Source organism: Aulostomus chinensis, chromosome 23, assembly GCF_037954235.1.
Source record: "Aulostomus chinensis isolate RoL2024-O1b breed Wild chromosome 23, RoL_Achi_v1.0, whole genome shotgun sequence".
NCBI classification, from domain to species: Eukaryota; Metazoa; Chordata; class Actinopteri; order Syngnathiformes; family Aulostomidae; genus Aulostomus; species Aulostomus chinensis.
Genome location: NC_141342.1, coordinates 8,308,283 through 8,332,760, shown reverse-complemented (window position 1 = coordinate 8,332,760; position 24,478 = coordinate 8,308,283). Strand labels below are relative to the sequence as shown.

The 24,478-nt window shown below is 39.5% G+C and overlaps 1 protein-coding gene across 1 annotated transcript in view; it reads right to left on the bottom strand.

Moving 5' to 3' along the window:
• Positions 1-22,299, bottom strand: part of cpped1 (calcineurin-like phosphoesterase domain containing 1) — a 51,385-nt gene extending 29,086 nt beyond the window's left edge. The window contains exons 1-5 of the mRNA XM_086195824.1: positions 22,084-22,299; positions 17,607-17,825; positions 1,674-1,846; positions 818-949; positions 532-658 (exon numbers count right to left, since the gene is read on the bottom strand). Coding sequence (XP_086051950.1) covers positions 532-658; positions 818-949; positions 1,674-1,846; positions 17,607-17,825; positions 22,084-22,147 — 715 coding nt within the window. The 5' untranslated portion in view covers positions 22,148-22,299. The remainder of the gene's footprint in view (positions 1-531; positions 659-817; positions 950-1,673; positions 1,847-17,606; positions 17,826-22,083) is intronic.
• Between the last annotated feature and the right edge of the window lie 2,179 nt (positions 22,300-24,478).

The following is a 24,478-nucleotide window of genomic DNA, read 5'->3' as shown; positions in this document are numbered from 1 at the left end:
AGACTCACTGTCCTTGTGATTGTGTCCTCACCCTTATATCAGACATCGATAAGCCTACAACAATGGCTTCTGATTATGGAATTATTCTGCTTATATGAAGTTAATGCATGAATTAATTCAATTATGTCCGTCTTGTGTTCGTGCAATGATCTCCTCCTGTGGTTTTGGCTAATGACATATCAATCCTCTGGGCTAGGGATCTTAAGTGTGCTTCAGTTAGATATGATGGAAATGAGCAGGTTTGGTGAGAAGATTAGCTGAGAAGTATTAAGATATTTAAGACCACTTCACTGCAGCCTAAATCCTTCCTCATAGAGAGTATTACTGATATTTTGGGATGTTGGATGAGACGGCTGCCTAACTTAAAATAATATAACTGCTTATCTTTTCTGGAACCCTGTGGGCAAATACAGAGACAACAGACATTTCATGTTGATGTTCCCTTAAGCAAAATACCAGACACTAACCTGCCTCGTCATCATAAGATGGTTATAAAGTGGTCAAAAGAAAGAAGTAGAATTTGTGTCCTACCAGCCCCCTTGAATGTATCCAGCAGGTTTTGTCTGACAACCCTTTGCAGGTTAAAGTAGTCATCTTCCTCATCTGGGTTCTTTAGGTACAAAGGGATGTGTTGAAAAACCAGGATGTGTTTGGGTTCCTGAACAGAGAGAAATGTCGCAAAAGACAAATCCCATTATGCAGTTGTAGAAAAACAATTTTCCAGTAACTTCAAGACAAACCAACAGGGGAATTTATCCAGTGGGACTATCTTCATTAAGCAGAGGAGAGGGGAGTCATTCCTTTGATGCCAACCTACCATTTTAGAGGAAGATGATGCTCTGCTCAGCTGCTCCTCCAGCCATGTCTCCTGGGCCTCCTTCAGCTGAGGGCACGCAGAACCGTCATAGAACAACTGAGAGTTCAGAACAAGGCAGAGGACTCCACCCACCTGAGATAAAGAAGGAAGACAAACCAGAGAGATATGGCTGATGGTAGTAACACAACAGTACAAATAACTTATCGTACTCTTCTTCTTTTATTATACACATCCTTTAACTCTTTCTCTTGCAGAATGCTAGCTACCACAGAATCAAAGAGCTATTTTATGTAAAAATTTGACAGCTACTTTTTATTCATGGATTTGCATTCAGAGTAATTCTGAAGTCATGTGCTAACTGATTACACCATAACCTACGCTACGGATGAAGAAAAAAATGAAACAGACAGAGAGAAGACTGATACTGCTCTTGTTTGAACAGTTTCTAATGGAGTGAAAGCCAGCTACTAAAAACAATGCTTACTTATTAAGATCGCTAATGTGATAATTTATTTAAGGTTGTATGTAACATTTGCCAGCAACTGCCATGGAACATTCTATTTTCTAAACGTCAAAGCTCAAACGCAAGTAGCACTGTTATTCAGTGTTGTCACTGCACTTCCATTTCATTTTTACTTTCAGTTAGTGGGGTGATGTTTTATTAAGACTGCATTTTTGACAAAAGGTTTTTTTTGTTCTAACCCGTAAAGATAAATAATATATGCTGTATAACAGGGCCAAATCATGCGTGAAGCCATGCCATACTATTCAAAATGACTGCTCTATAACAAATGGAGTTTGTAGTCCTGTGCTAAAGTGTGTGTGGCTATATGACTACTACAAAATATGTGCTTACCCAGAAGCTGAAATAGTCATCACCCCAAGCCCTGCAGTACTGCTCCACTGTTCTGGGTGTTGGGGTGTTTCCCAGATCGTGGTTGCCACTGACAAACACTAGTGGAATCGAAGGATCTGTTCCTTTCAGCGACGCCTTTAGGTCTTGCTCCTGACCTTCTCTAAATGGGGTGCCTGGGGAAGAAAATCAGTTTTTGGCATTGTGAAATCACAAAAAGACAAGGACTTGGAGGACAAAACAAGTTCTTGATGATAATACCGCTGTGGCAGGATGGAATGAAAGGTGTACGAGAAAGAGAAATATATGTGAATGTTGATGAAAACTGTCAGATTGAGAGTGTGAGGGGCACCAGCGAGGGTAGCCTAAGGGAAGGAAGATTATTAGGATGATAATGGTGACAGCTTGGGGAATGATCAATGCACTGTAGAGCTCAAACGTATATCACCATGGTTACTGGTTTATGTGTAGCATTCTAGCATAAGCCTCCACAGTCCACCTCTCTGCTGGGCTGAGCAGAGCGCAGGCACTTGTCAGATCCACTGCCCTATGATGCATGAGGCTATTTGTTTTACAAGGACTTACAATGTATTCATCTTAAAGTGCAACATTTTTTGTTGTGTTACAATCAGCCATACTACTCTATTAAACCTGGAGTTCACAAGGACGGAGAGGCATGTGAAAAGGCATGGAAATGTTCTCAGACAAATTAATGCAGTCCCACAGAGGATAAAGGGCAAAGAAAGGGTTACACTCCAATCTATTTATAATTTAGAATGTTTATCAAACAAACCTATCAGCCCCTGCTCTGAAGTTATTCCTTCCTCTCCCTGTTCTCTCTTATTTCTCTTCCTTTTTATTCATCTGTGTAATTATTTTACTGACCTACTTTTGGAGCAAGCGTTTCTTTGGATGTTTGGATAGGACTTATTACATAAGTCTTTTTCTGACAGAATGTCTTGTGCATGACAGGAGGAAGGGGTGGGGGATAGAATTTAAAACATCCAGATAAAAGGTAAAAAGTGTCTGTCACCTGTGTCTACTCTATAATTAAGCTAGCCTGTCAAAATTAAAATCCTCAATAAAATACAGCAATATGCTCGTCAATACAAAGAGGGACATGAAGGTCTTTTTGTTAGGCAAATCTAATCCTGTATGACATGTGAGTACTCACTTATACGTGACTGCACACAATATGTTGATGATATCATGAGCAACAGAGAGTCATCCAACAGGATTAACACTGTCTCTGACTGAAGACTTATACCCGATCAACTCCTAGTCATTAGTAAAACTGGTGAAATGGTGCTGCATTGAAGAGAAATATAAAACCGCCATAATCAGCCTTTGAGATATTAATTGTATGCACATAGCAAGCTGTGTGTTACCAACACGGCAAACATTGAAAAGATTCTGACAGCCTTCTCTAATACCTGACACTTATCTAACTCTTGGTGTAGCACAAGTGTAATTTAAGAAGAGGAAAAAGTGCTTATCCTCATTGTACATGGATACAAGCTTTGTCCTCAGCACTGAACCTACCCTTTGTGGAGCTGTGCAATTGCAGTGCTCAAGGACCAACTCCAGGTCAGGAAGCCTGACATACATGCTCTTAACACCCACTCTGACATGGGGAGAACATGCAAACTCCACACAGAAAGGACCTGAGAAGTTCCAGAAACTGAACCCAGCATTATGAAAGTTACCTTACTTACAAGTTTGAGAATAACATGTCAACTGATTTGTTTTCTAGAGGACAGTTTGAATGACAGTCTTAGTGAGAGCTGGACAACTGAGGCCATAACAATGATTCATTATTCCACAATCCCAGTTTGACCACTGCCACTATTTAATATAAATAGGGTCTGCTGCACTAATGAAGCTGGAATGGAGAATAAAGGAGCAAAGGCTGTCATTTGAAATGCTGAGGCAAGTGTAGCATCCAGTAACCCTCAACTAACCCTTGCTGTTACAGACATTTGAATTTTAAGTAGAGTGACTTGGGGTATTCATCCAGCACCGAGAGCCAGCAATAGATGCAAATGCATTGACTCACGAGGGTAAACATACCTTATAATAAGGGAAAATAAAGTATTAACCCCTGTCTGCATCCATTAATAGCACAATCTATCCGCCACAAGTGATTATTTTAACAGCCTGCATTTGCTTCTCGCTTTGCCTACAAGCCTTAAGTTGTTTGTTTATTATCCCTGATGTGAGAACATCAGATTTCAAAATGTGAGATAATAATTAATCTGCATCCATAACGTCTCACTTACGTGGATGCAGACTCGGTTTCCATTATTGTATTCAGAAGATTTGGGGTTGAGATAACTTATATTTTGCCCTCTTTCTTAATCACCATCAGTGCCCTTTAGGAACTGACCACTGCACTTAACCTTGACAGTAGCTGGAAGCAGAAAAACACATATCCGACACCAGCCAAATGTGTGCTTCTGCGCGAGTGTGAAACAAGATGGGAGTTCAAAGGGAGCATCAAGCCACAACCGTCTTTCTCTGGATAATGAACTGGAATGAAGAGTACTGAAAGGCGTAGACCACGTGGCGGTATGGAAGCTGTGCAGCCTTCTGTTTCTTCACACCTCCAGCTGTCGGCCCTCAACAACTGCCATACTCTGACATGTCATTACTGTGATTCATGCCTCAGCATTCTGTGTTACATTAATTTACATTTGAAACACCTTACTTCCTATTAATGTAAAGTGGGAGAAACTGTGATGCTTGTAAGCATGACCCTGTTAAGCTAATGGGTAGTGCCAGTAAAATGAGCAAAGAAGTGGAGAATTGAAGGGAAAAACCCTAAATACTCCTGAAATACAATTACTGAAGGTACATTTGTAGTTGATTGTAATTCATGATAGTGTATCATAGCGTATTATCGTTTTACTGTAGTTTATTGTAGTTTCTGCTATTTATTGATCTGTACTTTTTCTGCTGCTGCTTCTGTTTCTGCTGCTGTAACGGTGCCAATTTCACCACTGTGGGACGAATAAAGGTTTATCTTATCTTATTTTATTTATTCAGGGAATGTAGCATTCTGAATCATACGCTAGGGTTTTGCATTGCAGTCATCAGATGTCAACCAAATCACACACCAAAGGGGAATTCAGCCCAACACCTTCAAAATGCTGGGACACCCTTTTTTGTCTTTCATGATGGTCCCCATGTCAGATTATGAATTAAATGAAATACCATGATTTCTTGTGTGGTCTTGGCCAGGAGATTTGCGTCAATACAAGCACTACCTGTTCAAATCAATGTTAATGAATCAAGTTCTTCCGTCATATGGAGGAGGAGGGTCATAATCACGACCACCATTGCAGGAGGGATATTATAACCTATATGCAAAGCTATCCAGGGACTCACTGGATGGCTGAAATACCATTATTATTTCTTGATAACATTCATATTTTTTCACTCAAGTCATTGCAATTCCTTGAAATACATCAAGAGCGCCTTTGTTGCCAGTACTCAATAAAAAATCCCTTGTTTTATATTCCATTTGTCTGTAGCAATTTACTCCTCACTGCCATGTTTACAAATGCGAGTCAGGCATTTTTAGGGTATTCCATTCATTAATATCAAGGAACACATCTAAATTAAATTTGATACATGGCAGACTTTCAGCCTGAAGGCTTCCAGGTGACATGTCTCTATTCCTCAAACGTGTCAAACGACAAGACATTTATTTCTTCACATGGTGGCTGACGTTTGAGTTGAGGATTACAGCAGCCGATAAGGATTCTTCCTTGATGCTCACCTGTATGGCTGGGAAGCACCTTGGAATCTCAAAGGAAAAGCTGGGTAGGGAGAAAAGATGTCAAAACTACCTTCCTCAATCCACTGTGTGAACTAGGAAATGGGCCAGAAAAACAGGACAGAGGGATTCGTGAATTAATGCTGGCATTTACCAGTGTTTTCTACCAGGTTGGGTTGGGCAATCCTGTTGCCGGTTTACGACGTGATCATGTGAGGGGTGGGAGGAGTTATGCCACTGCCAGACAGCAAGCATGGCGGATTAATTAAAGATAAACTGAGTAAGTAGTGAAGAAAAATGGCAATTCTCCTATTTGGGATTATTTTGGGTTTTGCTCAAATGCCAAATGAGAGCCTATTGAAATGACACAGCCTATATGCTAGTTTTGCAAAAGACGTGTGGCAGGGAAAGGCATGGAGACTACTAATTTATTTGTCTTGACAGCCCTCTGAGGCTGCTAAACTGTGTCGAGCACCACAAATGCAGCTGGCCAGTCCTCGTTAATAGCAGCTTTTGCAAAAGGTGTAAAATACAAACAAGGCAGCATGAAATGTTTTGAGTGTACAACAGCAGTTTCAAAATATTTAGCAAAGGAGATGCATATTAAAAACAGAGAAAAAGGGTGTCTGCAATGGAAAGAAACAGTGGACAGTAGGATAATTGGTTCATAATTAAGGATTCATGTAATTAATCTGTCAAACTATGCCTTCCCAGGGTTGACATGTCGCTCCGCTAGAAACGACATCTCACAACGCATGCAGTGGGGAGCACTGCAATAATAATGTATTAAAAAAGGTAATATGTAATTACAGAGATTAAAAAAAGCATGTTATGATGGTAAATTACTTGGTAGGCGATCCAAATCGACTTTGAAGGAACCAATCACAATATTTCCATTCAATCGCTGGCAAACGATCTGATTGGCAATTGCAACAAGCCCACTATCAGGTACAATTAAGATATTGTGAAGTGCCATGAGGCAGGAAACAAGAAAGGTTGACTCTACTGTAGAGGAAATTAATTTTTTTAAAAGTTAGCTTTCCCTGCAGACACTATGTGTTTTTACAGTGTCTTGTGAGCAAAAGAAGATACAATATAGCTGGTAAAATAAGCATTGAACACGTCATTCTTTTTCTCAGTAAATGTATTTCCAAAGGTGCAATTGACGTGAAATTTTCACCAAATGTCGTGAACAACCCATGCAAAAAAAATAAATAAAAAAATCAAAATCAAAATCAAAACTTAGATGTCCATTAATTATGTGTAATAAAATGGAAGAATTCAGGGAAAAAGTATTGGACACACTTAAATTTATTTAATACTTCACATAAAAGCCTTTGTTGGTAACAACAGCTTCAAGATGCCTCCTGTATTGAGAAACTGGTTGTGTTCAGTGTTCAGGTGTGATTTTGGCCCATTCTGCCAAATAAACAGTCTTCAAATCTTGAAGGTTTCCTTGGCCTCTTCTATGAGTTCTGATCTTTAGTTCTTTTCAAAGATTTTTCTGTTTAATTCAAGTCAGGCGATTACATGGCCATTCCAGCAACTTTATTTTCTCTATATTTGGGATCATTGTCTTGCTGAAATGTTCACCCTCATTTCATCCTCATCCTCCTGGTAGACGGCAGTAGATTTTTTATCAAGAATGTCTCAGTACATTTTTCCATTCATCCTCCCTTCAGTTACAAGAAGCACCTCCAAACTTCACTTTGTGTAAGGATGATTTTGGGGTGATGTCCAGTGCCATTTGACCTCCAAACATGGTGTGTATCATGGCAGCCAAAGAGTTCAATTTTGGTCTCATCTGACCAGACTATATCCTCCCAGTATTTCACAAGCTTGTCTAAATGTTGTGCAGCAAACTTTAAAACAAGCTTAAACATGTTTTTTCTTTAGCAATGGAGTTTTGCATGGTGAGCATTCATACAGGCCATGGCTGTTGAGTGCGTTACTTATCGTTTTCTGTGAAACAATTGTACCTGCCAATTCTAGGTCTTTCTCAAGCTCTCCACAAATTGTCCTTGGCTCTAGGACAGCTCTTTGATAATTCTTTTAACTCCTTTGTCAGAAATCTTGCGAGGAGCGTCTGGTCGTGTCCGGTTTACAGTGAAATAATGTTTCCACTTCCAGATTGAAGCCCCAGCAGTGCTCACTGGAACATTCAGAAGTTTGGAAATCCTTCTGTAACCAATGCCATCTGCATGTTTTACAACAATAAGGTTGCAAAGGTCTTAAGACAGCTCTTTGCTTTTACCCATCATGAGATGTTTCTTGTGCGAGACCCTGGCAATGAGACACCTTTTTATAGGCCATTACTTGGAACTGAACCAGCTGATACTGTATTAATTTGCACTGACAAGGGGCAGGATTGCTTTCTAACTACTAATAAATTTCAGCAGGTGTCTTCATTTTCTGTGCCTTTTTGCACCTCCATGTCTTCATACTTTTTCCCTGTGCTATCCCATTTTTTAGCACATAACTTATTTATGGACATCTAAGATTTGATTTCTTTGCATGGGTCGTTGCCGACATCTAGTAAAAAAACGAATGTCTGTAGCACCTTTAGAAAATATATTCTCTGAGAAAAATGGTGACGTTCAATACTTATTTTACCCGCTGTATATCAGCTTCCACCACAGCGTAATTTACAGTTGTGCTATACTTTCATCAAGGGCGGGGCTCAGCTCCTCTCTCTCGCACATACACACATACACACACACACACACACACAAATTTCACATGGGTCGCTGACAAATCGACACTCTTTAAAATCTTTGCCAGTAAAGAGATAGGAAAAGCATTTTATCAATCCATCTACCCAACCTCTATTTACTGCTAGTCTCAAACCCCCTTGGGGACCGATTAGGTAAACATATTTCCCCCATATACCCACATTTCTGAAAAAAACAAACAAACAAAAAAACACCAAAATGCCCTGACATGCTCCAAACAACGAATTCTCTCCAGTCAACTTCTCCTTCGGGAGCTACAGAGAATCTTGTCTTATCGGCCTTCAACAGCAATTAGATGGGTTTCCACATTTATAGTGAGGGGACAGGGTAGTCCCAAGGTACCCTCCACTTCACCTTTGTGAGTAACATGCATGCGCTAACACATACATTGTGCACACACATTTGAACACTTCTCCCTGCTGTATCATGTGTAAGATGCCTCACACACCTCCAGGGGCATCATTGGAATCCTTTGTAGTGCTCATTAGTATAGTGTCAAGTCCAGCGTGTTTCTCTAATTTAATCAGCTCTCTATCTCTAACCCTCCACAACCTCCTCCCTCAGCTGCTTCCCCCATCCCCCTGCTCTTTATCCTCTTCATTTGTCAGCTTTGAAAATAAGTGAGAGAAAGACACCAGGGGGTGAAAGTGAGTGGGGGAAAGAAAAAGAAGCAAGATTGAAAGTCCTTGAGATGAGAAAGCATCTCTTGGGAGTTCTCTTGAATTTGAGAGGAGACAGGGAACTGCAATCAAGGAAGTATGTCAGGAGAGGTCTGGATGACACGATGTTGTGGGAGCTAATGCTAGCCAGCGTTCCTTTAAGACTTACCTGACACTGTTGTATTTGAGGAATGGGGCTGTAATCCATAGATCACACTGAAAGGACAACTTTGAAAGCCTTAAAATTAGTGCCCCAGAAGGAGAACTGTGAAATGGAAAGGTCAATATTCAACCTTCATTTCCCTGCTTTGATATCAATCTAGAGCTCACATCCAACATTGATGAACACAGACACTTCTTGATTTCTGTCCTTATCACGGAACAGTTACAAGTTAAAAGATGCAAACAAAATTTGTGATCATTACTCCTGATTTCATTGCTTTGGCGATTTAAAATTGATAATTACAAGTGGGAATAAATGAGTGTGTTTGCATCAGCAAAAGACATATCAAAGTATGTGTGTGTGTGTGTGTGTGAGTATATATGTGTGTGTGTGTGTGTGTGTGTGTGGCATATGACTACAGCTGTTTGTGGACGACAGCAAACAGTGACAGAAAAGAAAGGGAGGAGAATGTGAGAGCTAGGCCGAGGAGTGAAAATACCTAGCAACTGAAATACAGCCAATTTTTTTGTTGCAGTGTTGACAAAGCCAGGTGACAGCCAGCTTTCCCTGGCCACCACCCATTCATTCTGTATTGTAAATAAAACAGTTTAAGGGGAAATGTCGGGCGAGAGACGAGTGGAGCAGCCCAAGCTATAATATCTCCCCCAACACAACAGCCCAGTTGCCAGGCAAGTGATGGACATGGCAAATAATGAGAATGGCCTCACACAAGCTGGTCTGCTGGGCTGACAGTAACAAGGGCTGACACTGCAGCATTTTAAGGTACCAAAAGCCTGGCAGATTAAGACCAATGCCTGAATTATCTACTGTCTGTGACCTATAAATAAACTGATCAGAAGCAGACAGTGAAGACACGCAGAAAATGGATGGCCATTCAAATCACATGTCAAACGCCCTACCTGCTGGGAAGAAAAAAAATTTCAGCTGAATGATTTATGTTTTTATTAATTACTGGCCAGCTACATGTTGCACACATCACACTACACAGGTCAAACTGTCCATCAACCACCAAAACATGCAGTGGTCAACAGTGGCACACACTCTCTTTCTCTGAAAGGGTTTCCTGTGTGAACTAAAGAATACCAATGCGGCAATGCACTGAAGGCCAAGTATGACTCTATTGGTGACTACTGGTACGAGGTGACGAGCCTGGTTCCAAGCAGCACCTCAACTTTGACGATGCAAATCAATATGATCCTTCTAGTTTTCTACTGACTAACTGAAGCTATTTTTGCCATCTTATGCCCTCCTTAAAGGACTGGATAAACTCTGCGACCATTGCATTCGAGCTAACATAGACATGCAATTTAATATCCATTCCCTCATCAACTAGGGTCCTGTATTACTGAATTAACTTTAACAAATTTACTCCATTTGAGTCGCTGTGGTAGTATGACATAACTCTTGCTCAAACAATTTCTGGGTTTGTTTACAATAGTGTTGGGATGTATAATGATATCCCAGGGCATTTAAAATTTCATTACAGCCATAAAATTGTTTCTCCAACACCGGTCTACATTGTTGAAGTTGCTAGGAAAGTGATGGCATAACTTGACTTTTTTTAAACAACTAAATACCTTGTCGAAAAATACAAATTTCAAGCAATACTCCCATATCAACTTGTCTTCAGAAGGGATAATTAAAAGTATAGATTCTGAGTGCAGATTCCTCAACCCTCTGTACACTGGAGGATAGGAGAGTGATGATAACACTTTGGGTAAGACAAAGATAAAGTTGGGGACTTTTAATATTTGTGATTTTTTAATATTTTATGCTGTCATAGGCAGCACGGTGGTGCAGTGTTTAGCACTGTCGCCTCACACCAAGAAGGTTCCAGGTTCCAGTCCCGGCTCGGGCACGGGATCTTTGTGTGTGGACTTTGCATGTTCTCCCCGTGCCCGAGTGGGTTCTCTCTGGTACTCCGGCTTCCTCTCACAGTCCAAAGACATGAAAATGGGGACTAGGCTGATTGATACTCCATAGGTGTGACTGTGAGTGTGACCAGCTGGGATAGGCTCCAGGGATGAGAGAGGGGCACAGGTCCCGAAAAGTATACAGAAAACAACATACAAATGCCAACTTGCCATGCTGTGGAACTTACAAGCCTCAATTTAAATTATCCATGGTATAAATGTTATGACGATAATTTACAATTATTTTAGGCTACTCTGCGCAGCACAGGCAAATGCCTACATCACCACAGGTGGGACTTAAACATACAGCAGACATATACAGTCAGCAATTAATTTCTCAACAGGTCTAACTAGTAAAACAAACACAAAAAAAAAGAGCTCACAATAATCACACAAATCTTCCATTATTATCACTGTATTTAAAGATTGGCACAGCAGCCTATTATTAGACAATATGCTCACCATTTAGTTGTCCAAAACACCCCACATCACATTAGACCTGGCTTGGCTAAGTGTAGGTGAACCTGGCCAGCTGCTGCCACAGTGCCAGCCTCCAGCCCCAGCTTGGCTAGCTGTAGGTGAACCTGGCTAGCTGTGGTGGCGCTAACCTCCTGCCCTGGCTTGGCTAGCTGTAGGTGAACCTGGCTAGCTGTGGCAGCGCTAGCCTCCTGCTGCAGCTGATTTTGATCGTCAACATGACCGCTGCAGCTGCCCTCGTTGCCGCTTGTGGAGGCTTTTCTGACTTTTTTGAAGCGTCACGCAACTCTTCCTTCTTTTTGAAAAAGACAGCAAATTTAACTGTCTTTTTGACATGTTGCCGTTGAAATAGTAGGGGCGTGGTTTGTTGGCATCAGTACATCAACAGATCTCTGACTCTTTCAAATGTTTCAAATGACGTTAAATCTTAATAAACAACATGAAATTCGTAGGTTTTGTTCTGTAAATTAAAATATGTACATTATTATTTTAAACATTTCTTAAATGTTTTTATTTAAGTTTATTTATTTATGTTTTTAATACAACAGGTACTGTATATGCCCAAATAAGTATCGGAACACAGGGAGGCCAAAAGTCAGAGGTGCCAGACCATATTCCGACAGGATCTGGCTCAAATTAACCCCTGCTGCCAACACCATGTCTCTTGAAAAGGGTTGGTCTCATGATATTTTACAGGGAAAAGTAAAAGTATGCTCCTTAGCTGTGTTTATGTATGTTTCCTCTAAGTCCCTTATACTACACACCACTTACCAAAGAATATCCAAGACACTGATCATTAACTATTCAAGTCAAATAATGATTTTTCACCTTTTTTGGCCTCTTGTGTTCCACATCCTCTCATACAATTATAGAATATCTGCTCTATTTGCTCTTGGAGCTGACAATTTATCCGCCCCAGATGAAACTTCTTTCCAACTGCAATGGGGTGTTTTACTGTAGAAGGAAAAACAGACTGTCTCCTTTACCCATTGTTCCCTTTGTTTCCCTTTGATTTACTCCTGAATTATGCCAGCTTAATGCTAAAGGTCATAGTCTAGAATGGCTTCATGCAAAAACTGGCCTTGTTGTTCATTAAAATATGTATGATGAACACATACTTCATTACAGGGGTGCTTTTCCCATAGCCAAAACTACCAGCAATGAATATAAAAATGTAGAATGTACTCTCCTTCTCAATGCAACATTCTAAAGACCTTTTTAAAGCCCAAATTAAAAATATCAACAAGCCATCCTCATCGTACAAAAAACAAAACAAAACAAAAAAAGGTGAAGACTTCACTCATGTAACTTTCAAATACAATAATTTGCTGCCAAAATCTAACCTATAATTGTGAAGTCATTGATACCGTCTCACACCACGTTCCTGGAGTGAGATCCCACACCCTTCCCTACTATTTGAGGTCACATCTCTCTTCCTTCATTTGCTCTGTCCAACTTCAAAACTGGGGGTCCTTTCCAGTCCCTAGCAATGGACCTCCTAAAGCCTGGTTTATGCTTCTGCGTTGTCGACGCGACGCCGTCACTGAGCATTTATAGTTCTGCGTCGAGGGATGGTTTCTATGGTTTCGGGGGCTCTTGTTGGATTCCAAAACAAAACTATTTACAACAGAAAGTCCAGCGCTTTTCTTTGAACGACTGTTTGCTTTCATGAATCAAACTGTAAACTTTGAACATGACAAACATGACTTCTTGAGGTTCCTCCACCTCCTCATGCATTCGGCGACCTCCTCTGAGCGGACCAATCACAGTCCTTGACGTTCACGTCAAGACGCGTCGCGTAGTCAGGATTTTTTTGAGGTGCACGTCTACCTCTGCGAAGTGGTCTGCGTCTGCGTCAACGGCGTAAGTACGGCGTCGCCGCGACGCAGAAGCACAAACCAGGCTTAAGGCTCTGTTTTGGGCCCTCTCATACTTACTACCTTTTGGACCTTGGCCATGTAACACTCCATATTCTAAAACTTGGTCAATTCAGTTCCACTGATTCAGGGATCCTTTATTGTCATTCCCAACATGTAAAAACATGAACAGAATGAAATTAAGGGCTCAGGTCTTCATGATCTACATTATGAATAAATAATGAATAAAATATATAATATGTAAGCACTTTTTTGAGTATAAATGAATGTGTTTATAACATCAAGTACTACTACTATAGTAAGTCTAATGCCACTGTTCTATTTGCATTACTATTTGACTGCTTTCTTGGAAATTAAATCCTAACATATAACTACCCAATAGCACAGATTCTGCAATCAGGTCTACTTTGCCCAATGGTCCATTAGAAATCATAAACATTGTTATTTCTTAAAAAAAAAAATTGGAAGTCAGTCAATGTTGAGCTTAACAGAAAGGTAGAGAGGTTTTCCTGAAAGAATCCCCCTCTTATCTTGTATTTCTTCAAGTAGAAACACTCATCTACATTCACTGGAAATGATTCAAACACATCTTTGAGGGTAGGACTATGAGCCATCCCTGCATGTGTGAGTAAACAGATACACATACACACCGTCTATCTTTTATTTTCCTGTGAAACCAAGAAATTGTGATTATATGCATATTGATCCTGGGGTTGTGTACTGAACACTTCGCTTTTTTATGGTTCGATATGACATTCCTACTACTCACATGCCCTGATGACTTCCTGTATGTAATTTTATCCTTTGCCGTGTCAAAACTAGAATCCCTATTGCACCGTAGTAATGTCTTGTTACATTTCTGTTTGCTAGAAGGTGTGTGCTTGAGTGCCTGGAAAGGCATTTATGAATAAAATTCCATTATTATTATTACTGCAGGAACTATGGATTTGATTTATGTTTCTGTCGTATCCCAAGGAGCACTAGGAAGGTACAGTAAAGCCCCAGTTTTAACTGTGCTCAGACTACATTGTGTGACAGTATCTATTGTTTCAAGTTTGAGTTTGAAACGTATTGGAAGTCATGGAGACAACAGATTCTGGACAGCAGTAAGGCAAATAAACATGCTGGGATTGAAATTGGTAAAGCTTGCTGGTTTAAGTATATGTCTATACTATACAATTCAGTATAGATGACAAAAAGAAGTGGCTCAAATGTGAATCAGTTTCAATGCCTTAACTAGCCTGCAAATATCAGGGATGCATTGATATATCGGCCTTTTCTTTGTACCAGCTGATTTTCGCCTTGACAACCATCGCCTATCATCAAATAAAACATTCATAGATAGCAGTGGGCAACAGACTGTGAAAAGACTTTAAAATTGTATTTTTTTTAAATTATTTTCTATGATTACTTTTTTGGTTGCACTTACACAAACTCATCTGTAATGCTCTCAGCCAAAGATTTCACAATTTGTGCATCCTGAACAAATATGTGATTATTTAATTTGGACCCCCTCAGGAATTGAATTTGACAATTGAAAACGACACAGTTCTAAGACAATAAGACTCCTTGATAGGAGGAGAGGCTCTGGGAGTCTAGTTTTGAGTCCTGACTATCCCCAAGAAGCTAATACTGGTCGTCATAATGACCCATAAAAGAGAGGAAGAAAAGAGTTGCTTTGTGAGTAAGCCAAGCCAAATCTGTGTTGAATATAAATAGTTTGCCTCCAGATCAAGGACATTCTACAAATGATATATTGCACCACACCAAACAAAAACAACAAAAAAAATCATCCTTAATATCTAAGCCTAAATTTCAAGATTGAATCCTTTCATCATGATCCAGTCAGACACAGAGAAGTACATAAAGATAACATGCAAAAATACAGAGGGAATGCTTTGCCTTTTTCTCTTTGGCCATTCCTTGAGGCCAGACAGCCAGGAAGCCACTTCATGCTAGCTTCCTCATTGTCATGCAAAGGTAGTTTGCACTGGTTGCCAGCTTGCAGCGCTTTTTGCTGAATATTTACTTAGTGTGGCCCGCCAGCCACTTCCTCTTAACCCATTATCAAATCAGGCAGCTGGACCTTGGGAAACACCACTCGGCGGTCACTCCTTTCATTACAGTTACTTCGACAAAAGCTTGGTGCAAATGCCTACTGAGCTACACAATCAGGTTCTTCAACTGGGAAACACACGAGCTGAGCACTGACAATCGACATTAAGAGATCAGTATTTGATTCTGCTTTAGTGGGTAGAGGAGGAATGCCTTGTTATATTTAACGTCTTATGTGTCTTATTATTTATTTAAAAATGAATCATCAATATGACGTGTGTGTGTGGGGGGGGGGGGGCATAAGGTCTTTTACCTTAGGAGGTACTGGTTGGTTTACTGGTAATCACTAATCACCACATCTCTGCCACCACTGAAATATAGACACACTGTAGACTGACAGATGGGAGCAGAGTTAAGCACGGCATGAGTCAAAACTATTGAGGCAGTTACAGAAATGAGCAACACAATAATGATGTAGTTCACTCAAACAGCCGTTTCTAGAGGTAAAGTGTTTTCAAACTCAGGTTTATTTTGAAAATCTATTTGTCTTGCTAGAAAGCAAAAGCATCTGACAAATTGGGAAATCAACTGCCACTGAGGTGAAAGAAGTCAGCTTACTGTCCTCATTCCAAGACATCCAACATGTCAAACTCCCAGCATGAGTGTAAAAAAAAACACAAGCAGAGTTTGCTTGGTACTGTAAGTGATACAGAGAAAACTATGCACACTACCAAGATTATTTATAAGTGTTGTTAATTATTTAAAAAAAAAAAGACCTCACATTCTCAACCTGCAAACAAAACAATATCTTAATGCAAACAGCTTAAGGCAACCAGGTGCACTTTTTCCAGATAAAATCGACATGCTGTTATGAGAGGCCTCATGCTGACAAACTAGACTTCATAAACAGGGTAGGGGACTAATGCTTTTTGCCTTTTGAACAGCAGCAGCTGCTGAATCCAAAAAGGCACACAAACCTCTACCTCAAAAATTCTTAGAATTAGATGAGAATTAAGTTATGCTGGTCTAATCAATAGTGAAATCTTCCCTGGCACAGAAACAAAAGCTCCCTGAGAATAATCAGGAGGGCTGTGTTTGTTCATAAATAAATATCAGCTGCTGTAATAACATAGAACACTGTTTACAGACTGCCTGGAAAACAGAGCGAGCTTAAGTTCAAACCTCACTCATCAAGGAATATTTTAGAACCTGACCATCCCAAAGCTAATTTTCTTTGTGAAGTTATTCAGATCAGGACAATTTTTGTACACCATAAGTTGTATGTCAGAAAAATCCCATTTTCTTTAAAGGCTGACACTGTGGATATAAGAGTACTCACCTGGCCTCTGCTGATGTACCATATTTCAAAGAGAATTTTAATTCAGGACTTCTGTGTGTGTTCAGTCCCCCATGTACTGTGACACATGGCAAAGTCACTTTCTGCCTGCTACCACCACTGGCAGTTGATCATATCCAACTTTTCCCGTGATCTCCATTTAATTGGGCTCTTTATTACAAAAGTGATATCTACTTGGGCTGCAGGAGCTGTCATTGTACATGCTTGGGTGTGGAATATAAACGAGGCATAAAACAAGTTGATTGGTGAAATGGTGTATGGATGCGTGAAATCACAGCTGTTTCTAAATAGTTTACCGCTATCTGTAATTTGAGAGCGTCATTTCAAGCACTTTAGAATAAGTGTAGCATTTTATGCGCCTGCCAGAGGTACCAGATGCCATGAGACAATGCTCCTGGGACCATTGCTGTATCATTTGGTCTAAATGAAAGAGGCTGAGCAGAGTTGAAGCTCACGCAACTGGCATCTGTGAGTTCATATCTTACAACTAGTGATGGGATGGATTACTGCCAATGAACAGTATTATAACTCCTCTTAACAGATATCAGTCAACTCATTTGAAACATCCTCTGAGTCACTTCATGCATGCTTCTACTGCTGAAGAAAAGCATGTAGGCAAAGCGTCTTTACTTGTTTCTAGCAGAAAACCACTGAAGAGGGAGCTACAGAATGCCCATCTTCTTTTTGTTTCGTAACTTGCTTTTTTCGGTTTTGAACCTTTCATAACTTTATGGAGGAGCACAACCATTCTTTTTTAAAGCGATTTTGATACCACTGCACAATGAAAGGGTGAAGTGATGAAGTTATATTGAAAATACAGATCTGGAAACGAGCCCAACAGGTCCATTATAATGTTGAACATACATTTACATACATTTAAATCCAGTTTTCCTCTGTACTTTACCTGGCATGGCATGTACCAGATCCCCACAGAGCACCAAGAACCTTGGCCTGGGTCTGAGTTGGTTAATAGCCTCCACAGCCTGTTTAGTTAGCTCAACTTCCTCTGCCCATTCATCCCCTCCGCCATCGCAGTCACCATCTTTCCACGCCTTCATCAGGCCAAGTTGAGGGTCTGCAGCCTGAATAAAGCAAAATGGTCCACTCCACTGATGCTCCTCAGCTAGGGGAAAAGAGATAAAAACAAGGACTTAGGACTTATTGTGATTGAGGTGGGTACCCTGGTTAATATACACTGCAATCCAAATTATTATGCAAATGATATTTTACTCTCATTTTCCTAGTCAATGCAAATGACAGTCAGTATAATCAAAATGCACTGTTCCAAATTATTATGAACAACATTATTTCAAAAATTTTATAGGTTTTAAAGTACTGGAAATAGTTATTTGTTGAATTTGCAGCAATAAGAGATCATATTTACTGAAATCAACAGCTATTTTAATCAAAATCATCTTCACAGGCCAGGTTACATCTTAACATAGGACCCCTTCTGTGATATAACCTTCACAATTCTTGCAACCATTGAATTTGTGAGTTTTTAGAGAGTCTAAGCTTGAATTTCTTTGCAGGATGTCAGAATGGCCTCCTTGAGCTGCTGTTTTGTTGCCAATTGCCTCCCACCCTTATAGATCTATTGCTTGAGGATGTTCCAAAGGTTCTCAATAGGGTTGAGGTCAGGGAGGATGGGGACCACACCACAAGTTTCTCTCTGTTTATGCCCATAGCAGCCAATGACTCAGAGGTATTCTTTGCAGCATGAGATGGTGCGTTGTGATGCATGAAGATGATTCTGCTAAGGAAGGCATGGTTCTTCTTTTTGTACCATGGAAGGGGATGGTCTGTCAAAAATTCTGTACACTTTACAGAGGTCATTTTCATGCCGTCAGGGACCTTAAAGGGGCCTACCAGCTCTCTTCTCATGATTCCAGCCCAAAACATGACTCTGCCACCTCCTTGCTGACGTCGCAGCCTTGTTGGGACATGGTGACCATCCACTACTCAATCCATCTGGACCGTCCATGGTTGCACGGCACTCATCAGAAAACAAGACTGTTTCAAAATTAGTCTTCATGTATTTCTGGGCCCAATGCAACCATTTCTGCTTATAAGCATTGGTCAGGGGTGGCTGAATTGTAGGTTTATGCACAACTGCAAGCCTCTGGAGGATCCCACACCTTGAGGTTCGCGGGACTCCAGAGGCATCAGCAGCTTTAAACACATTTCCTGGTTTGTAATGGCATTTTAGCAGCTGCACTCTTAATCCGATGCATTTGTCTAGCAGAAACCTTCCTTATCATGCATTTATCTGCATGAACCTGTCTGTGCTCTGAATCAGCCACAAATTTCTTCACAGTGTGCCGATCACGCTTACGTTTTTGTGAAATATCCAGTGTTTTCATACCTTGTCCAAGGCTTTGCACTATTTCACACTTTTCGGTAGCAGAGATCCTTTTTCTTTCCCATATTGCTTGAAAAAAGCGACCTGCTTAATGATGTGAAACATCCTTCTTAAGTAGTTTTCCTTTAATTAGATGTTTATGACACTAAGACCCAATTTGCATAATAATTTGGAACACAGTGTAACGGACATGAGTTTAAGTATTTGCAATGATTATTTTTCATTGTCAATTAATCTGCTGATTACACAATGAATCACTGAATTGCTAAGTCTATGAAAAATGAAAAATTTGAAGGGACAGCGACAGAGGCTGAACGGGAGAAGCCAACCTAAAAAAAAGTTTTTAAAAAAGTGATAAATATCTTTAGATTGTACTGTCAGACTAACTGTCCAAAATTCATATACTTGAGGAACAATAATGTAGGCAGTACATTGTCCCACATGTTGAGGTGGAACAATCAAATGATTGACATTCTTGCTTGGAAAAAAAAAAAAAATTAAAACAATTATCTTATTATCAAAATTCCACTTCATTTTAATGTCACTTACACAATCCAGTCATGGTTAAAGCTGTATTAGGCTCTTTGATTCAGTTAGGACATTGATAAAAACTGAACAGATAAAAATTAGTAAAACACGTTTTATTATTTGAAATATATTGCTCAAAATATCTTTATTGTTCGTATTGTCCTGTGTTTTTTTATTTCAATTTTTTTTCTTTGTTGTTTTGATTTTATTTCTACTGGTGTTAACTTCACATTTTTGTAACTGGATATGTTAGTCTCAATATTTTTAGGTTAAAAGATGCTTGCATAGAACACTACTCATAAATTATGCAGATACACAAAAGCTTCAGGGATTAGCCATCATTAACCCCACATTCGTCATTTAATATAAAGGCAACTGTCAAAGTACCATGTAGAAGGATTCTACAGTACATGAGTTGTTGAAAGAGTCATGATCAGGGAGTGGAATTTTTAATTTAGTGATACTTGCTCAATCCACGAGTAGAACATGCTACATAATAAACATGTTAGAACATGAATGGTAAAAAAAAATGCTTTATATACGACTGACATGACATAAAAGAAAGACCCTACAATCCTATCACTCTCATTACTCATTAAAAAGGCAAAGTGTGCCTGCCTTTCCATGAAAAGAACATAAGTAGACACTCAGCTCAGCGCTGCTTATGTTGATGTCAACATGGAGGACACGGGAGGAAGCCTGGCAAAGTGATATGGAAATGGAGTCCTTTTGTACCACACAAATGGTTAGATCCTGTGAGCAGGTGTAAACAACGGCTTTCTGTTCCACTGACTCATTTAGTTTTCAGAAGATGAGGAAGCATTTGTGTAGTTAGAAACTGCTGTCACCGCATCGGCAAGTTCCACAGATCCCCTCACTCACACTCAGCAGGAGCTGCTAGCTGTTCGGAATCCTCTGTTTAACATGCTTTCTGTGTATTCCTCTCCCAAATGAGTTTATGATAATTCCGTCCTCCAGAGAAACTTGAGCACAAATAGGAAAAGAAAGAGCAACAAAGAGTGCTTTGCTCCTGGGGACCACAAGCTCAACAATGATCCCCTTATGCTACCGACGTTTATAAAAGTATGAGGGGGAACACTTTGTCTTATGATCACAATCTTCATCATATCATCCTAATTACTTGATGCCTTTAGTCCAAACTACATCTCAACTTAGGGACTCCTGTTGACATGTGAATTTTACTTGCTGCCATGACCTAATGCTACCTGTCCATCAGCATTTACTTCTTGGGATAATACACAAAGATTTGCATTTTATACATGAAAAACTTTCAGGCGCATCTTGAATTCCCACAACTTGGCAGAATACTCTTGAGTCTTTGCATGTGGATGTCATTATCTAACAAAACACCCATCAGTACACACTTAAGACTATACAAATCAAACAGGGATTGTACATGCATGTACACATGGGCTTCTGAATTATTATCTACCTTTTAGTCTGGTCCCCAAACAACAGTCACAATTTGCAAATATTTTTTTAAAGCTGCATGGAGTTCTCAAAGAGGCATTTTTTTTTTTTTTTGCTGCACTTAGCACACTTTGCAAAACAATGTCTGTCTCTGGGGTGAGCAAAGTGAACTTTTTCAAACACACACAAAAAAAAAAAAGAAAATAAAAAAATAATAACAGAAGGTCTTAGAGGAACTGGCAAAGTTCCCATGATGGGAGATAAGAGGCAGCAGCACTGGGCCACCACAGCTTCAAACAAAAATGACAGAGATCTCTCAGGTGGCATATATTGTGCGCAAAACACTAATCATCTTTTGCGATAAAAGCACAGTGGCTTTACTCTCTGCAGTGAATACGAAATTACTTCATATTTGGATTGCCTTCTCAGCACTCCCTTCTAGAAGAAGGTTTCTTTTGGTCCCACAGATCTAAGGATACAAAAAAAGGTAGAATTGGGGGAATGCATGAGAGAGCTTCACGACCATCATAAAGTCACTGAATTTCAAAACCACGCTACAGTACTGATATCCTTGTTACCTCTCCCTTCAAAGATACTCATCTTCACTTCCGCTACAGAGGCCATAAATAGTGATAAAGTAATGTATGCTGTTATAAAATAATAAGGTAGAAAGCGAGACTCAGTTGTGACTCTTAGGAGATGTTAATTATCTCAAGTTTAGGTGATATTAGCCCACGCCGTAAGACACCATTTGTACATTATTTGAAACAACAACATCAAGAGTTAAGCCTCTATGATAAGACACAAGTTTGACTCAAACACAGCACAAAATTACTGATTCGCTTCGTTCAATAAACACAAGCTAGCGAGCTAGCCGTCTGCTTGACTGACAATAAAATTGTTAATAAGGAGCGTCAAAATGTATGCCGAGTAAAGATGTTTGCTTTGTTAAAAAATGTAACCTGTAGCCAAAGACAACAACTTGTGCAAGTACGCAAAGTTACTGTAGAGAGCTAATACTGTCACATTAGCTAACCAGTGCTAATTGAGCTAATGCTACCTTCAGTAAATCCGCTGAATGTCCGGTGTCTTGCCCTTATGAAAATATCCTCAGTATCAGCCATATGAGTCACTGTTTACACGCTTGTTCAGACAAACTAACGTCTCTTTCTTGCGTCTGCCAGCGAGCCTTTCAGGTCAGCGTTGTTCGGTAGCTGCTGTATCGTCCCTGATGTCCCTACTGTTAGCTAACCTCAAAGACTATCGGCAATCGATTGGAGTGCCTGATCGAAAACCAGAGTCTTCCGCTACAGCGGCCCCCAGCGTGGCTTTGACAGTTACTTACTTTGAACGAACAGGTACGGATATATATATATATATATATATATATATATATATATATATATATATATATATATATATATATATATATATATATATATATATATGTGTGTGTGTGTGTGTGTGTGTGTGTGTGTGTGTGTGTGTACACATATATATATATATATATATATATATATATATGTGTGTGTGTGTGTGTGTATATATATATATATATATATATATATATATATATATATATATATATATATATATATATATATATACATACACATATATATAAGATATTAAATAACTACGGTCCAAGGGTTACCATAGAGGCCTTTCAGAAATTAGTTGTAATTACGCTACTGTCTTTTTAAACAAAAAAAATCAGATCATCCATCGTTGAAGTATTGCACATTGATTATGTAAGAATTGCATGGACAGCTTCTTATGCAATACAGATTTTTTAACTCAGAAACGATAGTTCAGAGGAATTGTGAACGTGTGTGGAAATCTTTATGCCCACAGCTGACTCAAAAGTCAGAAGCCTGAAGAGACTTAAGCCTTTCAGCACCATGGAGAGGTCTTCAAAAACGTTACCTACCTTCCAAAATGAAACTGATTGGAGAAACTTTTCTCATCCCTGCTTTTATCATCTGGATATTTAGTTGAATATGAATAGTGTTTATCTCTTTAGTGAATCAGTGGAGCTCATATAATCTCTAAATTCCACTCCACCTCTGTTTAAACATAAAATTCATTTACTAAGAATAATTTTGTGCATGATTTGTGTGATGATTTGCACAGTTAATCTCATCTGCCATTGCAGAAAACCTAATCATGCTCTCTATTGGACATAAATTATGCTATAGCTACTCATCCAAATAGTTGGAGTGGAGATAAGCATGATTCTCATATTGAGTCAATAAAGAATGTAACTTCTATGTATGTATATTTACATATGATTGTACGCTTATCAGCTTTAAGGCTGGCTTTTCAGCAAGAACACTTCACAATGTTCCCATTGATCTCGTAGCTGGATGGACAATATTTTATTTGTTTTGGGGTTTTTTTGCAGATATTTTATGCAATATGTATCATCTAATATGAATGATAGCACACATTTTGCTTCTATCTAAAAACATGCTTTTATGATGTTCAAGAAATGTAGATGAGAAAAAGATGTACACTTGAAAAAACGAGCTTGAGAAACCCATTTTTCTCTTTATTTCCAAAACATTTGGAAAAGCCCATACGGGAGCACAAAATGTGACCATGGACCTCCCCCATGGGCCTCCAGGCAGGAGGCTCAATTGATGGAGGTGAAAGAATAATAGTTATCTAAGGACATCATGAAGAACAAGCTAAACACGATATGGTAAAGAGGTACAAATGATGCTGTTTTCCCTCTATGTTCCACAAGTCAGAACATAATCACTGAGTCAGGGCCGACTGTTTTCAAGGACCTTGTGCTGTATGCAGTTATTGAAAATAGCAATTGGTTAATTAATTGATTACTTCGCTGTCTTAGACATACGAGACATAATAGGATCCAAAGGCATCCAAAAACAAATAACTGTCAATGGCCATACCAGCAAGAATGTTCTGAAAATCAACCCAAGCTTGGTGGTGAGCACAGATTTGTAACTGCAGCTGGTTGTTGGGTGCTGGGTGCTGCAAGTGCTGTGACTGCTGGCTTCATCGTTGCATGGAAATTATTGGGGGAAACAGATGCAGACCATTAGCATGTTTCTTACTTTAATGTCATAGGTTATTACATCATACAAATCAGTCACTAATTAAGACCTTTCAAAATCATATCAAACACCAAAATACACATTTTAGGAAAAATGTTGGGACTTTTCAAAGATGAAACTTAATGAAAACCGATCCCATAGAATAATCATACCATACATCATTCCGACCATGAACTGACGTTATCGGGCGTCCTTACTTGAAGCTATGTCTGAGGGCCACATTGGTGTTGAAGGGCTCTTTTTCAAAATCAAAGCTGGAGGCTACATAACACATTGGAGACGTCAGGATTTCTACAACAATGGCAATACAGGCAGAAATAACCCTACCTAAAATGAGAAAAGGGGGGACACTCGCATGTCTTTCCTCGATGG